The sequence below is a fragment of the Balaenoptera physalus genome, assembly GCF_965194825.1.
Source record: "Balaenoptera physalus genome assembly, chromosome: 4".
In the NCBI taxonomy this organism is placed as follows: Eukaryota; Metazoa; Chordata; class Mammalia; order Artiodactyla; family Balaenopteridae; genus Balaenoptera; species Balaenoptera physalus.
In genome coordinates this window covers 55,362,852-55,382,085 of record NC_138891.1, presented here as the reverse complement: position 1 = coordinate 55,382,085, position 19,234 = coordinate 55,362,852, and the positions used below count along the sequence as shown (strand labels likewise).

Genomic DNA, 19,234 nt, shown 5'->3' with positions numbered 1-19,234 from the left:
TCTATTTAGGTCTTCTGCCCATTTTTGGATTGGGTTGTTTGTTTTTTTGATATTGAGCTGCATGAGCTGCTTGTATATCTTAGAGATTAATCCTTTGTCAGTTGCTTCATTGGCAAATATTTTCTCCCATTCTGAGGGTTGTCTTTTCATCTTGTTTATGGTTTCCTTTGCTGTGGAAAAGCTTTTAAGGTTCATTAGGTCCCACTGGTTTATTTTTGTTTTTATTTCCATTTCTCTAGGAGCTGGGTCAAAAAGGATCTTGCTGTGATTTATGTCAAAGACTGTTCTGCCTATGTTTTCCTCTAAGAGTTTGATAGTGGCTGGCCTTACATTTAGGCCTTTAATCCATTTTGAGTTTATTTTTGTGTATGGTGTTAGGGAGTGTTCTAATTTCATTCTTTTACATGTAGCTGTCCAGTTTCCCCAGCACCACTTATTGAAGAGGCTGTCTTTTCTCCATTGTATATTCTTGCCTCCTTTATCAAAGATAAGTTGACCATATGTGCATTGGCTCATCTCTAGGCTTTCTATCCTGTTCCATTGATCTATATTTCTGTTTTTGTGCCAGTACTATACTGTAGTTTTGTAGTATAGTCTGAAGTCCGGGAACCTGATTCCTCCAGCTCCGTTTTTCCTTCTCAGGATTGCTTTGGGTATTTGGGGTTTTTTGTGTTTACATACAAATTGTGAAAATTTTTGTTCTAGTTCTGTGAAAAATGCCATTGGTTGTTTGATAGGGATTGCACTGAATCTGTAGATTGCTTTGGGTAGTATAGTCATTTTCACAATGTTGATTCTTCAATTCAAGAACATGGTATATCTCTCCATCTGTTTGTATCATCTTTAATTTCTTTCATCAGTGTCTTATAATTTTCTGCATACAGGTCTTTTGTCTCCCTAGGTAGGTTTATTCCTATGTGTTTTATTCTTTTTGTTGCAATGGTAAATGGGAGTGTTTCCTTAATTTCGCTTTCAGATTTTTCATCATTAGTGTATAGGAGTGCAAGAGATTTCTGTGCATTAATTTTGTATCCTGCTACTTTACCAAGTTCATTTATTAAGTGCTCATGTTCTGGAATAGTATGGCTCTTCAAAGAAGATATTATAAATGTCTGTTTGTTATGTGATAATCAGAGCTAAAGTTTACTAAGCATTTATTATGTGCCAGGAAGTATGCAAAGCTCTCTCTCTATATATAAACATAGATATTGATATTCATTCAATATTCTCAACTGCAAGTGATTTTGCCCTGCTGAGTGCATTTAGCAATATGTGGAGATATTTTTGGTGGTCACAGTTGTGAAGAGGTTCACTATACTGTCATCTAGTAAACAGAGGCCAGCAATGTTACTAAACATTCCTCAGAGCACAGGACAAAGAAGTGGCACAAAGTGTCATGGTGTTGTGGTTGAGAAACCCCTATATAATACTCAATGTCATCATGAGGCAGGTATCATTATAACACTCATTTTATAGATGAGAAGATCATAGCTCCAAAAAATTAACTTGCAAATGGTAACCAGCCAGTAAGAAACAAGGCTGGGTTTCAAATCCAGAGAGCCTGACTCCAAAAGCCACACTGTTATACATAAGCTCATCTCCACTAACAGATCTTAACAGCATTCCATACTTTAGCTAGCATTAGAAATATATTCTTACAAGGCTGATTAGGTATGAGACTTAATGGAAAACCTCAACTTTTATGTCCATAGTAGGGTTTTTCCTCATAGATTAATGGAGTCAAAGTCCCAAACAAGAGGGAAAATGATTGAATTGTTGATAAGCAAACATTCACTCTATTCAAAGTTCAAGTATGTTGTACCCTTTACCCTCATAGAAATGGGAAACTTGCTTTGAAAAGTGCTAATGTGAGCTGAAAGTTACCTTCAAGATGTTATGCATATTTCAAAAGAAATAAAAGTCATTATGCATTCTCTCTAAAGAGGATACAATCTCCAACTGTCAAAACCCTAAACTCTTCTACATATATTACATGTAAATGCCATCTTTTAAAAACCTCTTCCCAATTTTTTCTTCTAAATTAGCTTAGTGGGCCATGGTATTACAGTGTCTTGGTCTGGCCTGTGAATAATGTGACAGACAATTTTTCCACTTCTTCTTGCCTGTAGTTAAGTCTGACTGAAGATATGGAAAACAAGTTTTATGACTTAGGTGGTAAAAATATATGTTCTGTAAGCTGTACTGAGCTAGGTTCTGGATAGCTAGCATAAAATATTGCATACTGAATTTATATCTGCCAATAAATAATTTTAAAACTAGGGATATTTTATACTAATGTACACTAAAATATTTTCTGAAAACAAATTGATAATGTTAGCAATAATCTCAACATACCTGTCATGTTACTGGATAGCAAGTTTCTCAACATCAAAAATGTATTCTACTTGTATGTGTTCAAAAGATAAATAGCAAATAAATAACATTCAAAACTGGAAAACACTAATTTTAAAGAGTAATTCTTTACGGTAAAGAAAACAGCAACATTCAAAATATGTCATCGCGACAATAATCTATTCCTGTCACTACAGTGGATAAGGACAGGCCTTCTGCAAGAGCCTATGATTGCAAACAACATGAAAATTCTCTCTAAAATAGTATAATTTAGCTTCGTTTAGTTTATAATGATCGTGATTAAATCTAAACTATTATAAGCAAGACACCATCTGGAACCATAACAAATCAAGATTCTATTTTCTATGATGACCAATCATGGAAAGCTTATGCAGACTTCTACTTTGCAATATTGTATAGTAATGTGATTAGATAATCACGCAGACCAATGAACCCAGCTAACTGGAACATAAACAAATGTACAGTGTGTCACTTGGAAATACTTCTGTATTTTATCAGGGCCTCCTGACCCAAACTGCTGAAGTTATTTTAAAAGAATTGGAATGAAATTTAATATCAAATGTTCTGAATCTACAGGAAAAGATATAAAAGGGGGAAATAGAAGGAACGGAAATGAAGACATTTTACATGCAGTTCACAGGATCAAATGAACACTTTCAGGGATAAAAGAATAGCAACATAGTCACGTGAGAATCTACAAATTGATTTCGTAAAAAAAAAATCTTCTGCAGTACACATTAAGGTGATATATTACTATTGGTTACGGGTTGGACTGTATCTCCTAAAAATATACTAAAGTCTTAACCTCCAGTATCTTTGAGTGTGGCTTATTGGGAAATAGAGTCTTTGTAGATGAACAGGTTAAGATAGCTCATTAGGGTGAGCTCTAATCCAATATGATTGTGCCCTTATTAAAAGGGGAAATTTGGACACAAAGGCAGAGACAGGGAGAAACCCGTGTGAAGATTGGAATTATGCTGCCACGAGCCAAAGAAAGCCAAAGATTGCCAGCAAACCACCAAAAGCTAGGAGAGAAACATGGGATGGATTCTTCCTCATAGCCTCCAGAAGAAACCAACCCTGTCTACTGACAGCTCGATCTTGACTTCTAACATCCAGAACCGCGAGGCAATATGTTTTTGTTGTTTAAGCCACCCAGTTGGTGGTACATTGTTATGGCAGCTCCAAGAAACAAATACATTGTTTCAGTAGAGATTAATTAATTTCATGGTTCTATTGATATATCCTATGTAAAAATGCAGTATGCAAAGATGGTTAGGACAAAATCTATAGCCTCAACTAGTATAATATACTATTAGGAGAAAAAGAGAATACAAGTAACTTCAAGGCATTACCCTGTTAGATGTCATGAGAATGAGAAAAACAATAGCTGTGTTCCAGGGAAGGATTATGTTACTTACAGGACCATTAAGCTTTATTCATTGGAAAATGTGGAAAGGTTGTTATGCCAGGGAGAGGAATGGGAAGGAGGGGAGTAATCAAAGCAGCTTTTCAGGAGGTTAGTTTCTGAGCAGTTTGCAGGATGAACTGGTGGGAGGAAAGTCTCCAAATTAGGAGAACAAAGTCCAGATGTGGTGGAGTAATGAATGGCCTGAATTAGGCAGCAACTATTAGAGATTAAATGATAACAATGAGACACATAATAAGAAAAAATAAACTGAACTCAGTAATAGAGTGACTGGCAAAAATAAGAGTTAGAAGAATTGATTGGGGTGTGAAGAAGAAAATAGTCAACAATAATTTCAAGAATTAGAGCTCGGAGGTAACCAACAAGGACCTACTATATAGCACAGGGAACTATACTCTATATTTTATAACCTATAAGAGAAAAGAATCTGAAAAAGAACATATATATATATATATATATATATATATATAACTGAATCACTCTGTTGTTCACCTGAAACTAACACAACCTTGTAAATCAACTATATTTCAATAAAAAAATAAAAAAGACAGATCCAGTGGAAAGGAAGTGAGGGAGGGAGGGACGAAGGAAGGAAGGAAGGAAAGAATTAGAAGAGTTTGGATGGATGGGCTTATGACTATATGTCCTGGGTAGGTGGTATTTCCAGAAGTTTGGATTCAAAGGATGTTATTTATAGATGCCTTTATAAATGGATGATTCCAGAAACTGACCCTAAATATTACTATGGAATAACTGTACTCCTGGTGTTGTCACTTTGACCTCCGGAAAGGCACAGGGGTTTGTAGACTTGTAAGACCTGATCTCTGCTGAATTTTTTCTCTGATTTATCATCTGACAGGTATAGTTTCAGATTTTATTTTTCACCCATAGTACTCTTGAGATTTACTTTACCTATGGTGTGTGCCTCTGTATTTCATAAAGTGTCCAAGAATCTATGGTAATGTTAAAAGTTTTTAAATATATATGTAAATTCTAAGAAAATAAAAATAATGAAAAAATTAAATGAATCACTCTGTTTGCTATGGCTCAGATATCCTTTCTATCTGTAGAAATCACTTGGCACTGAGCCTTGGCTTCTTTTTATTGCCATTTATTTGTTTATGCTCATGCCTGGATGCTCTAAAGAGATTATGAATCCCTTGAGCACCATGAATTGTATCATAGCTTTATCTGTTCTTAATGCATAGCAGAGTGTTCTGCACATAGTTTGTGCTCAGTTAAACTTAATTGATGATGATGATTAATATTTTTAAGGAAGTGAAGGCTTAAATTCCTTTCCTGATACCATCATACATTTGTTCCTTTCCATTATTTCCTTTCTCTGAAATATTTTTCACAAACATAAACAAGTCTAACAAATGTTTTTTAGGAAACTACTAGGCCTACAAATAAGGTATTTCTTTTAGCATCAGAATTATATCTTCTGTTTAAAATAAGCTAAAGCCCACTCCTCATTTTCAGAGAAATGCTTCATATTATATATGAAAGCAGAGACAGAATCCAATAATAAAACAGACAAAATAGAGACATCATGAATAGCATGGAGATTCAGAAAACTATACCTTCTTCCATCTCTCACACTAACCCCTTCCCACCCACCCATCCACCCATGATGAAGTGTCATTTTTCCTATGGCACTTCTTGAAAAATGACATCAGGGAATAATAGAGTGCAATGTGGTACAGGTCTATTTTTCTGTTGCCTTACAGGTTAATCATAGTGTAGTAACAGCACCAGCTATTTTGAAGGGGTGGCGTGCCCACTAGACAGGTACATTAATCATGCTCTCGGCCTCTTAACAACCTGCACCCCCTCCCCATCCCTAAGCACACACATATACTTTTGTTCAGTACTAAAAGCAAATACTTGTAAGTTTAAAATTATGACCTTGGAATCATTAAACTCTGATTTATGTACATGTTTAACTCCATTTCTTTTCACTGTCCCCTCTCTCCCACCCTCTTAGCAACTACTATGACCTTGTTGAAGGAATTGGATATACTACTTCCTTGCAGTAGTTTGGAACAATATATTGGAACTTTCATAAGGCAATCTGATACCTGTCAACCTAGTTGTCACGCATTTTCTATTTTCTAGCTTCAACAATCCAGATGCTTTAAAGCTTCTTGAAGCTCAGCCTTCAAAATGTGAGTATGTTGATTTGCAGAAAGATTCATGCCTTGGCAAACTTAAACATAGACTCCTTTAAAAATATCATCGTGGGACTGATTATTAAATTAATTACAAATTTATCATGTCTTAGGGTAGATCCTGCAATTAACATCTGTGCCATATTATTTCTATTTCTATATCAGGAAGGGGATTTAATTATCTTTATCTATGCCAACATATTCATTTCCAAATACAGACTCTACATTGGATATCCTTACAAAATATTTTCATAACTTAGTAAATTAATATTGAATAAGTTAATATAAGAGAAATCAATTAAAACAATGGGATATCAAATTTACCCAGCAGACTGGCAAAGATTTCTTTTAATGCATACTATTAGCAAGAGTGAGATTAAAAAACATGTTAGTGCTCTACCATAAAGGTTTTAAAATGTGCCACCATTCAGGAAGGTCTTTTCAATATGGGGTTTAAAATATTAATACTTTGACACAAACTTTATGCCTAGAAATATATCCCAGAAGAACTAGAAAGAGAAACAAATATCAAGTTTAAAAATGTTCCACAAAAGATTATCTATAATAACAAAACAATTCAGGCAAACTTATCCAATAATAGGTGAATAGTTGTATTAATTATAACACAATTATATTACAGATTATTAGGTTTTATGATCCTTTTTATGTATTACTGAATTTGGTTTGCTAATATTTGGTTGAGGATTTTTACATCTGTATCCATCAGAGAGATTCGCCTGTAATTTTCTTTTTTTGTAGTGTCTTTATCTGGTTTTGCCATGAGGGTAATGGTGGCTTCAGAGAATGAATTTGGGAGTGTTCCCTCCAATGGATTATTATTTTTTAAAACAATATGAGAAACTATATTATTATCTTAAATAAATGAGAACAATACATACACAGTATGATCAACATTTGATTAAAGATAGGAAAGAAGGAATAAAAGATGGAGAGGAATTAAGGTTTGTAAGCACATAGTAACCATGATCAAAATATTAATTAAAAAAATGTTTCCATCTACAAATGTAATATTACCAATAATGATGTTTCAAGCAAAGAATAGAACTATTTTGCTTTCTGGTATAATATTTTATTTATATTATGCTACATAGCAGGATTCTCTTTTCAAGATATAACCAAAAGAACTGTGGCTACTAAGAAAATATAAGAAAACTGAATTAATTCTGGCTAAATTCTTAACCAATATTCCCTACTTTCTTTCCAGTTTTCTGACTTGTGTTTTAGTTCAGAATTTATATTTGTCTCACTAAGAATCAAACACAGAAATTCTAATGATCCTCTGTTAAAAAATATCCAAATATACTTTTGCTCAAAATACTGCTCAAAATATGTTGGTATGCATATACACACCATTTGGGGCTCATAACACACACAGTTTTCCAAACTTCTCACAGTAGTACATGGTCATAATCTTTAAAATGGAATAGATGGCAGAGAGTTAGCACTTGAAATTTGCTCAGTTTGTTCAAGGTTCTATCATGTATTCCTTTGTCTAGAAAATGTTCTTAAATTAACTTTTGCTTTAAAACATACCTCCCAGACACTGTCTCCTTAACTGAAGACTCTTCATTTTGACAATTTTTTACTTCTTTTTATGCCTCTTTCAGCTTGAAAGTTTGGAACATATTTTCAACCATACCATGGAAATAATTTGCTGTAGTGAGTACCTCATAGCCTCAAGGTCACTCCCATTGAATAGTGACACCTTTTAGAACCCAGGTTAGGCGAACACCTAGCTGATACTGCCAAAGATCCTATAATAACTGGTTCAATCTTAAGTTTTCTTAACGACTCATATTATTAGATTACAGACTGAAGGCATTTGAGCAGGTTTATTCAAGAATACTTATCTGTCCTACACCAGGACTTTCTATAGTTTGGCATACCTAAAGTTTAGGGTCTAGACTTTAGTCATTTTCATTTCCAAGGTCTTTAGATCTTAAATCAACACAGGCAGATGTGTCCACTCAGGGTCTATGACTTCCTTTCTAGATCAAATTCTAGCTACCCTGAGCTCTAGAATCTCAGAATTCCCTGCTCAGATGGCCCCAGATCTGCTTCCAGTGATTGGGCAGCCCTCTTCTTCAGGTTCATTACCTTCAGGGAAGACTGTGCTTCCGGTACATGACCATAGGCCCAGGGAGTAAGTGAGGAACAGATGTTTATGGTGGCTACGGATTGTGCTTAAAAGTGTAGACCAAGGATCAAGGGTCAGGGGCTGGGGACCAATTCTTCCTCAGTCATCACATTTTGCCACAGGATTCTCAGGAGTCTAAGAACATTAAATTCAAACCTTCCTTCCTCATAACTTTAAACATGTATTTGTCAGATCATGAGGAAAGAGTATTTTTATTTAAGAGTTTTTTTAGTTTGAGTTATAACATTTAAATATTTAGTGTTTAGCCATATGGTATAATGGTCTCTGTTTATACTACTGCCTCATAGTGTTAGGGGAAAACCAGGATATGGCTTCACCTTTAAGCAAATTAAAGACATCAAGTCAACTGAAACAGACTAAATTTCAGAGTCAACTAAAAAATTAAAAATAAAGAAAATGGGGAGGGGGGCAAAAAGAGTGGAAGTAGAAGATTATATAGAAAAGGCAAGGGATGAAAAAAGAAGGAAAGGATATGAAGAGAAAGACCATATGTGTAGGAAAAGGTGGAAGAAGCCAGACTAAAAAGGAGAGAGAATTTGAGAAAAGAGGTGAGAGAATGAATAGAACATACAGAATAGGAGTTTAGAAGAGAGGGAGGAGCTGTAGATAGAAGCAACTGGTCGGGTATAGGGAGAATTAAGTCTGTACTTTCTCTTCTTAACTCCTTCAGTCAAGTACCATATCCCACTAAGTTTCTATCTCCTTGTACTACAGAGGAATGGATTAAACCACCTAGGTTCAATGAACAGTGTTGCTCTAAAGGTCAGTGAATCTACGAGTGCTTCTTTTCCATCAGTCCATCAGAGAGAGTCGGGCCAGGCACACCTCTGGACCCACCACACTTAGGGACCATCCTCTCACCAAAGAGGCCTCTGATTTCACTGTGACCACTTTGATTATCCAAAGTCACCCCTGAACTGGTGGGAGTCTGCAAACCAGTGACTGTCAATGGAGCAACCATTCCTAACCTGGGCCGTATGGCCACTGCATGAAGATGTGCCCTGAATTTAACCTCAATGTTCTGCCATGGTCCATGTCCTAATCTGATTTTATTGTTTCAAAGACTAGATCTCAGCAATATTAACATGAAATTTTTTAAAATTCAACTTTCATATATATACATACACATATATGTGTGTGTATATGTATATATATATATCCGAGTCATACATTAGAAGTTATCTCTAAACATGGAGTATGTGTAAAATTTCTAATGTTCTGATAAGAATTACCAGTAAATAAAAATAAAGTGACAAGATACTAATTTAAAGAAAAACTGAAAACGACCATGTGCATAAAGCTACAGTTTATTTTTCCTACTTTTGCCCACTTATTAATACCACAGAAACACTACACTATTTAGATTTAAAATGTTCTTCACTGATATGAGAAAATTGGGTCAGAATAATTTCCATGCTAAAGCTATTGACAAGAGACTGTAGCAATGAGAATACTGATAAATACTTTGTTCTCTTTCAGAATTCTTTCCATTCATTTACAGTCACAGGGATGGAAGCATCATGAAAGGAGACTGAAGACAACTGAAAGCTCTCTTGAGACTAACATAAAAGCCAGAACTTTCATGAGGAAGCAATAGCAAACTGTATAAGCTAAGTAGCATTGGCTTCAATGCATGTTTTTATATTTTAACATTTATGAGACTTCAAGGCCACTGTTGTATCCTTCCTTGTAGTTTCTATAGAAACATTTGCTTATTTAAAAAACAAAACTGTAACCTTCTGTGTGAAACACTCTAAGCTGTGAAACAGATAGAGAAGACCTGCAATTCCAGATGCAAATAAAATAGTATGAAGAAGTTGTGGAGAGAATGGAGAAGGAAATTCATTCATGGCCATAGTCACCATCCACAGCTATGTGAGCTCTAGATATGCCATTTCCTTCTGAAGTTTATAGTTAGAGCATATGGGTACCAATACTGCTCTTAACATTTTAATTATTCATTTAAAAAATTCATCTAATTAGTCTCCAAAATAGTTTTAGATGTCAAAATATTCTACTTAAAGAAATGTGGCATTATCATTGAAATTAGGAGAGACAAAATTGTCCATCCCCTCATCTTCCAAAATTACCTTGGAAATAAAATTAGGAAACAGGGGATGGAATAAATACAACATATTAAAGCTACTGGCCTTCACATTAAATGGACAGTTAAAATATCATATTACAAAGGAAAAAACAGATGAGCAAAACCATTTTCAATTTTTATTTTTAAAATTTAGGAAACTAAATACTCAGGTTTAGAGCAGTTCGGTGTTATCAGATTTTTCCTCTAATGCTTTTTAATCCATTTACCTATATTTGTTTGAAATGTAAACTTTGGATAGCTTAGAGTCTAATTTTAGTCTCTGTTTTGTAAAAGAATATATAAACTACTATAAGTGAACATTAATATCAGTTTTGCCATTACATATAAATTATGACTCATTTTAAATTCAGTTAAGAAATATTACCCACTTCCAGTTGTTACCTAACTTTGAGAGTCATCAAAGCTGAAATGTTTAGAACCTTTGCAAAGGAAACTATGAAAATAGGAATTAAGGACCATTGCATTCCACTGCATTCTGAATGCAGTGGGAGATGGAAAGCATTTTAGAACTAATTCATTTTATCTCAAAAACCTTGAGAAATGGTGCAAGAGTAGGGAAAAGAGCCCAGAAATCTGTTGCTAGAGTACCAGGTTTGAATCCTAATTCCATCACTTGATAGATGTGTGATGCTGGCCAAGTTACTTGACCACTTTGTGCCTCAGTTTCATCTTTAATGAAAGTAGTAATACTAGTACCTTCCTTATAAGTGCTAGTTATAAGTACAAGGATTAAATTAAATGAATAAGTTTAAAGGATTTAGAACAAAACAATGTGTACCACAAATGTTACATGAATATTTGTTAAACATGATTTTCCTTGATACTACTCTGCCTCTATCTATTGACATCATTTCACTCTACGTAAGAGCCCTCTTAGCCAATATGATTTGTCCCACTGATTAGAAGGTTAATATCTAGAAGCTGATTCAAATAAGTAACCAGTAAAACAAACCAAAACACTACACATGTAAAATATTACACGTTAATTGAAAACCTGTGCATGCATGTTTATTGGCCAATATTTTCATGTAAAGCCAAGGCCTTTTCTCTGAATACTGATCTGTTGAATAAAGTTCTATGATTTCTTTCTTGTCATATATTATCTACATTTCATGCTGCCTTTTATTTAAAGTGGAGTTATTAAAGACATTTTTGAAGTATGCTGAGTGCAGAATGTGTTTAGATGACTACAATTTTCCCCAACTTTGAAAGTTGCCTGGACCATTTCACATCAATTCTTTATTAGCAACTCGCCTTTTAAAGTGTTATCGCTACAGGTTTCTAAGAAGTTATTTTTTTCATACTCATGATTCGTAATTTTATGTAACAATTAAATTACCTAGTTACTAAAAACAAACACAAAGGGCATATATAGGTCTGAGAATAGAGCTGACTCCAGGCAAACGTACCATTGAAACAGAGAGAACAGAGTGTGCAAAAATTCAGGAAGGATCTCATTACAATGAGTTTCAAGACTTAAGCATTAATCATTATGTTTTAAGGGAATGAAAATTGTCAATGAATCCCACAAATTGGTTAAGTGGAAGTCATTTAAGACAGTGTCTACTGTACTGACTTATTTGATTGTTTATCTGTCTGAGTCCCAATCTAGACTGTGGCCACTGTGATCTTTTGAATTATCCAGCTGAGTCTTAAGAGTTTCTCCATTCTTTGTCTTTTCAATATTTGTCTCATATTTCAATTTCTTGTGTTTACTCCTCAGGCTCTTGGAAGCATACTGCAACTTTAGTAGCACTCCCTCTGTGACAGGCATTTCATATACTGTACAATCAAAGTTTTTCAAGTCTGCTCTATAACGGTTGATTTGTTGATTGGGGTTTAACCTTCCCTTCTAAAAGAAGGATTCCAGGGAACAGAATCCTTTGTAGAGTCACAGTTTATGAGAGTGTTATATTCCCTACTTCATGCTGTTTGCCAAGTGAATGGGATGGTAATACTCAAAGATGACCAAAAAAGGTAAACACAGGTTACATAGAATCACAGTTCAAAATCCTTGTAACAGGGACTTCCCTGGTGGCGCAGTGGTTAAGAATCCACCTGCCAATGCAGGGGACACGGGTTCGAGCCCTGGTCCGGGAAGATCTCACATGCTGCAGAGCAATTAAGCCTGTGAGCCACAACTACTGAGCCTGCACTCTAGAGTCCGCGAACCACAACTACTGAAGCCCGTTCGCCTGGAGCCCGTGTGCCACAAAAAGAGAAGCCACTGCAGTGAGAAGCCCGCCCACCGCAGTGAAGTGTGGCCCCCACTCGTCGCAACTAGAGAAAGCCCAAACGTGGCAACGGAGACCCAACGCAGCCAAAAATAAACAAATAAAATAAATAAATTAAAAAAAAAAAATCCTTGTAACGGCAAAGTTAAACAGCTAGTCAGATATTATAAAGGATAAAGCACAGTCATCCCTCAGTATCCGTGGACACCCCCATGGATACCAAAATTCATGGATGTTCAAGTCCCTTATATAAAATGACGTAGTAGAGTTTGACCCTCCATACCTGCAGGTTCTGCATGTGGACACGGAGGGGCCTACTATAGAACAGTTTAACCAAGGCCATTTCCCCAAATCAGTATTTCTTCAAATGTGGTCCAGAGACCTACAAGTGTCCCTGAGACCAAATCTATTTTCATAGTAATAGTAACATTACATGGCTTTTTCACTCTCATTTTCTACATTCATAAGTGTATAGGGTACAGAAAGTCCATTAATAGGGTTTCAGATTCCATACTGGCACTAACCTTTAGGAAACTAATACTTGCCATTTCAGTATAGTATCAAAGAAAAATGTCTGTCATTATATGAAAAGACTATTAGACCATATTTCATTCATATATTTCCACCAAAACAACACGTTACAACAGATTAAATGCAGAAACAGATAGGAGAACCCAGCTACCAAGTATTAAGTCACATTAAAGAGACTGGCAAAATGTAAAATAGTGCACTCTTCTCATTTATGTTTTCTTGTCTTGGGAAATGTAATATAGTTTATAAAAATAAGTTATTTATATTAATTTATAACAAGGATATTACTGATAGTTTTAAAGAATTAATAAATACTATATATATTTCTTCAGTTTTAACTTCTAATATGGTAAATATTTGCACATATTACTCACATAAACAAAAAGCTCTTTTCTTTGGAGTGCTCAGTAGTACTCAAAGAGTGCAAATGGGTTTTTAGAACAAAATGTTTGAAACCTTTACTCTAAAAGAAGCAGGTCTGATCTGAAAATAACCATACCATATATTCTGTTCTGACATTTTCCTTTTCCTAAAATAACTTACAAAGAAAAGGAATGAGCTAGAGAGAACACTGAAGACCCCCTCTCCATCCTGTTTCCAGCTGGTACATTTTGAAGTAGAAGAGGTAAAATCTCATTTCTAAGTGACATTAATTAGTTGTATAGCTATCAGTATAAAACAAATTCTATCAGATACTACAAAACATCAGTACAGCTTATGCATAGTTACACAAACTATTTGGTCTCAAGTCAAGAGATTTTAATTGACTTTTGAACTCTTATTATCTGTTAACATAACAATGACAGACTAATTTCCCAACAGAAAATGTAATGACAGAATGATCTCTAATTTAAGTAAGGTAAGTTTTTCTTCAACTTAGTAGAATAAAACAAAGAATCAACATGTAAACTATGAGTTACTTTGCTCCAAAATGTGTGTATGTGTATTGTATCTGCACAAATTATCATTTTTATCCCATAAAATTACCTTAAAGTTCACACACATACACACTCTCATGCTGCTGTCTATCAGTTTAAGAATCAGAATTGATATCAAACTCATCTAACTTAAAAAGAATTAATAAGAGTTTCAAAATACCTAGGCTACTTGGTTTTCGTTTTCTGGGTTACCAAAGGGCATTAAAACAATTATGCAAAAACCCCTGCTATATAAAAGCTATCATACCCTTTTATCTCATTATCATTTAAATGTTAAATGCTCCATTATAGAGGTAAATTGGGTTTAAAAAGGAATTTTTAAAGCAGAAGAGCAAAAAATATAAGGTTAAACAGAGTGAAAAATCAGAGCTTCAAACTGTAATATAAAGCTTACTAGGGCAAGGATTGATCTTTTGATATACTAAGAAAGCCAGACCCTCTGACATGCCCTATATAGAGTAAATATACTGATCTGGAACAAAAATTATGTGAAACAGCTGTTAAGTGACAGAAGAAATGTGCATTGGACCACCAGCTTGTCATAAATATTGCACTCTTAATCAGAAAGCATCTGTCTTTTCATTTCCTTTTCAGCAATCTCTGCATTGTATTTAATCTGCACAGAATGCTTCTCCTAACAGGTGCAACAATGTTTACAAATTAAAAACCTTATTTAAATGAAGTTTACAACTAGAGACGTTTCAATTAACAAGGCGATATCTTATGAGAAGGAATAATTCTAACATTTGGCAAACCCATAGATTGCTTTGCATTTGTGAAATTTAATTATTGGAAAATTAGAGTATAGATGCCAAAAAAGCTAAAGATGAAAGGTGCCTCAAGCAATCTATGCAATATACAGGCATCCAGAGAAACTACAGGGAGAAATTGCTGGTGGGAATGTGGGTAGTATGAAATATTGAGAATAGATATTATAAAATGTCATATTTCATCAAAAAATAATTTTAGAACTAATAATGTCCCATATGTCCATAAAAAGTGGTGTCTACGGCACTAGTCTACTTTCCTACAGGTAATTTTTCTCTTATTATCATTATTTACTTGTTGAAATTGAGTGTAAAAGATTTATAATCAATCTTGCTGGATTAAAAAAACTGTCAGAAATTCTAAGGCTTGCATTATAATCATCTAAATAAATTTTAAATGGATAGTTTCTTCAAAAATATGAGTATAAATTAGCACACTTAGAATGCATACACAATTTTTAAAGTGAAAGGACTACAAAATTATCGACTTTAACTTTTTTACTCAAAATTAGTACAAAGATAATGCACTCACTTCCTGCAGGGGCCAAACAGGTAATAGAGGTGATACAAGTCTGGTGAAACATGTGGCCCATTAGGTTGATCAATCATTCATTTCCCAATTTTTGATAGAAAGAGGTATTGAAGAAATATTCTTCTTAATATTGTAATCATAATGCACAATCTAGCCAATTGTTTCCATGGAAAAAAGGAATCCATTTCTTCCAAAAATTCAAGTTTTCAATAAAGTGTAGAACAAACAAAAGGTATTTGTGGACTGGATCTGGCCCTTGGGCTTCCAATTTACAAACTTTAGTGTAATAGTTGAGAACATGGGCTTACTGTTAAAGAGATCTAAGGTCAACTTCTATCTTGGCCATTTATTAGCTTTATGACCTTGGATCAGCTACTTAATTTTAAGCTACATTTCATCCTCAGAAGAAAAAAAAAGTGTTAATAATAAAAGGTGACTCATAGGGATATCATAAATATTGAATGAGATGAGGTAATATAAAATATTTGCTAATATAAAATTTTTAGCAAAGCAAGCACTCAATAAGTGGTAGATATTACATACTATACATATAGTATATTATGCAATACATAAATATAATATATATTTTAAATTTAATTGCAGGGGAAAAGCTCTAACTTCCTTACCTGCTTTTACTAATTGACACAGGATAAATATCCTTTATATCATGGGTAAAGCCTTTCAATGTTTATAATTCCTCTTAATTACTGTATACAAATATCTATTATAGGTTAACACAGAAAGCAAAGGTCACTATCTGTTCTTTGGAGAATTTACCGTACAAAATTATCTCATCTCAAGCATTCACATTTTGTAAGGGACAAATCCATTAAAAAAATTTTCCACACTAAAGCAATATAATCAAGGTCATTAGTTATAAAGCATAGAAGATTCTCTTTTAATTGCTTTTTTGGAGACAAATACAGTAGAAAATGATTTTGATGATGGGAGTTAGACATTCCGTATATAATTTGAAAAACTGATTAGCTTCTTCAGACTAAGCCAGTTCTAGTGGATAAACTTTAGCCTGAGGAGTTTCACATTATAATAGTACCTTCGGAGAAAATCACTGGGACCTGTTTCCAAATCTTCTCCCATTAACACCTCAGATCGTCCAGCTGATCCTCATCAAATCCCACCTCATCAGCCTTAGAAGCTTGTTTTTCTTAATGATTAACAAGCTCCTCCTTCCCACTAATGTCTTCTTATTGAAAAAGTTTAGAAATTCTCCCTAATATGTAAATCAGATAATAATAATTGTGATGATAGCTATAGTTACTGGAGGCCTTATTATATGCTTAATGTTAGCCAAGCCCTTTACATGTATAATCTCATTTAATCCTTACCATGGTTCTCTAGATTCCATAAGTATACCAAGTTCCCCTCATCTATAAAACAATTCTGAAAGAAGTTAAATCATTTGCCTAGTACTTGAGCTCAGAGTCAAGTCTAGTCCCATACCTAAGGCTATACTATATTGCCTCTCTAAATTCTTGGCTTAAACTCAACCAAAATGAATTAAACAAGTATTGGATAAAAGCTTTCATTCAATGTGTTAACATGACAGGAGCTGGATGGGCTGGGATGGGGGAGGGATGATAAAATGATGTTAGAAGATTCAAGCAGGAAAATTAAAAGTGAGTTAATTTCTTAATACGTCAGTTTCATTATATGTAGTGGTCTTGGTAAGAGAAAAGATACCTCTATACATGTACCCCGTTTTCAAACAGCAATAGCATATGAAAATTCAATTTTAAAAAATAGATAAATCACAGTGATTACTTTTGCATTACCCAAGAATTCATCTCATTACAGTAGGAGTCACCCAGAGTTTCTCCATCTGTGGATTTAAGTTGTTAGTGATCATTTGTGTCTACTGAGGGAGTAAGGGGTGAGGCTAGAGGGCTGCAGAGAAACCTAAAGGTCACTTTTGCTAAAAGCTATCAGACATTAAGGTATTGCACATCTGACATTGATAAAAATATAATTTAAACACAACTTTCCAGGAACGTCTATAATTTGAAAAACAAAGAAGGCTTTACTCTATTTTCCAGCCACTATTTTGTTAATGAAATAGTTACATCAAGAAGGCCACCCCAGAGGCTTTCAAATAGCTCCCAATAATGCATGCGCAATTTGTAAAAGAAGGAAGTCTTTCAGCAGGTTTGGATCTACAGAGAAACAGTTTCCTGTGACATAACTCTGAGAAAGATTAAAAGGCTTAATGTCCAACAGAAGAATGAACATACTTAATTAAGGTGAATCAGGCCTCTGTGATATTCTTTGGGAAAAAAATTTGTATCCTCACACACAAAAAATGTAGCATCTTTTTAGGTAAGCAAACTATTGACAAAATTTGGGAAGCTAATCCACAAGACTCACATTAACATACAGCACATGAAATGCACTTTCCCTTGGGCAAGGAGAGGAGAATCTATTGCACATGTCATCTGTTTCTGTGAATTCTGAAGATTACAATTATGTTTTGATGTTAATCCAACAACTGCACATTTCTTGCTGAGAAGCACACTGAAAATGTGAGTGACAGTATAAATCTTTTTAAATTGAATTCAACACTATTGAAAAGAGCTGATGTTTTCAAATATTCTTACAAAGCCTCTGAACAACAAGAATAACTTTCTAAATGAAGCAGCTTCTTATAGTAACCTATTGGGTAAGAAAGACAAAAAGCCAGGATAAAATAAAATTCTGCATGTCTGCTATATACACTGCGTGTGTTTTGCATTTTTGGAAACACTCACCTCTAATGCTTTGATGTCCTCATAAGTAAACCTCACGGCGGGAACTCCAAGATGGTTGATGAAGTAATCGGCATCATCTTGCATCTGTACAGAACTGATATTTGTTTCTGGGCACTGACCTCTTCTGGAACAGTTGAAATTATTTTTCTGAAAAACATAATTTAAATTGTTAGCACACACTATGCTTCTTAGGTTATCCCTAAATCAATGCTACTCAAAAGGTGGTCCACAGTTCAGCAGCATCAATGGCACCCAGGAACTTATTCGGACCATGAAATGTAAATGCTTAGTCTCCACCCATGTTCTCCCAAATGGGAACCTCTGGGGATGGAGCCCAGAAATCTGTGCAGCAACATTCCTCTACGGTGCTCACGCTCACTGAAGAGTGACTAGCACTGGACTAAATCAAGCTTTTCTTCTTGTTGTTGCTTAAAAAGCATTTTTATCATAGATTTATTATGATCTGTAATGACTCGTTAAAAGAGAATGTTGAGTCCCTCAAAAGGTTTAGTTTTGTCTTTTTTTTAAAGTTTTCCCACAAATTTAAAGGACAGCTTGGTAAGATATAATTCTATTCTAAAAATGTTTTTTGGACAACCACAGAAAAGAATTTCTCAATTGCCTCGTCAAATCATATCCCCACATGTGTTAAGAGTATATGCCAAATACCATGGGCCAAAGAGAACCACAAAGCTAAGTGCAACCTCTAGGGAAATAAACGGTGATAGACTATTATTTCTTAAACTAAGAGTTGTCTAGCATGCAAAACAAATGACCATAGCTTTACAAAAATAAATCAAAGCATAATTAAAAAATCATAACCAGTAAAATAACGGTTCCTATAACTATTATTGATTTAAAATGTCTTCATTAGTAAAATTTCCAAAAATCTAGAATCTTTCTGTGATGCTGTTGTCTCAAGTATGAAATGTGGAAGAATGCCAATCTCCTCAGCAGGAATCATGAGGGAAGTGAGACAATAGTGTGAGAACATCACATCCAAAATCGGGCAAAACATATGTATTCAATGTATGTTTGCCATTGAATCAAGACATTGACTCTTCAACCCCTTCCCATGCTTCTTTGGCATGATATAATTTCAAAAACACTTTTAAATATAATCCATCAAAAGATTTGGAAATATGAATTGTAATATTCAGAAAGTGAGTTTTTCCAACTTTTTTCAACTACAGTGCTAGATCTTTCAAACA

At 34.4% G+C, this 19,234-nt stretch overlaps 1 protein-coding gene across 5 annotated transcripts in view; it reads right to left on the bottom strand.

Moving 5' to 3' along the window:
• NAALADL2 (N-acetylated alpha-linked acidic dipeptidase like 2) overlaps positions 1 to 19,234 on the bottom strand; it is a 1,434,969-nt gene that overhangs the window by 260,975 nt on the left and 1,154,760 nt on the right. For all 5 annotated transcript variants that reach the window (XM_082458958.1, XM_082458959.1, XM_082458957.1 and 2 more), the window contains one exon: positions 18,024 to 18,170. In XM_082458958.1, the coding sequence (XP_082315084.1) occupies positions 18,024 to 18,170 (147 nt within the window). The remainder of the gene's footprint in view (positions 1 to 18,023; positions 18,171 to 19,234) is intronic.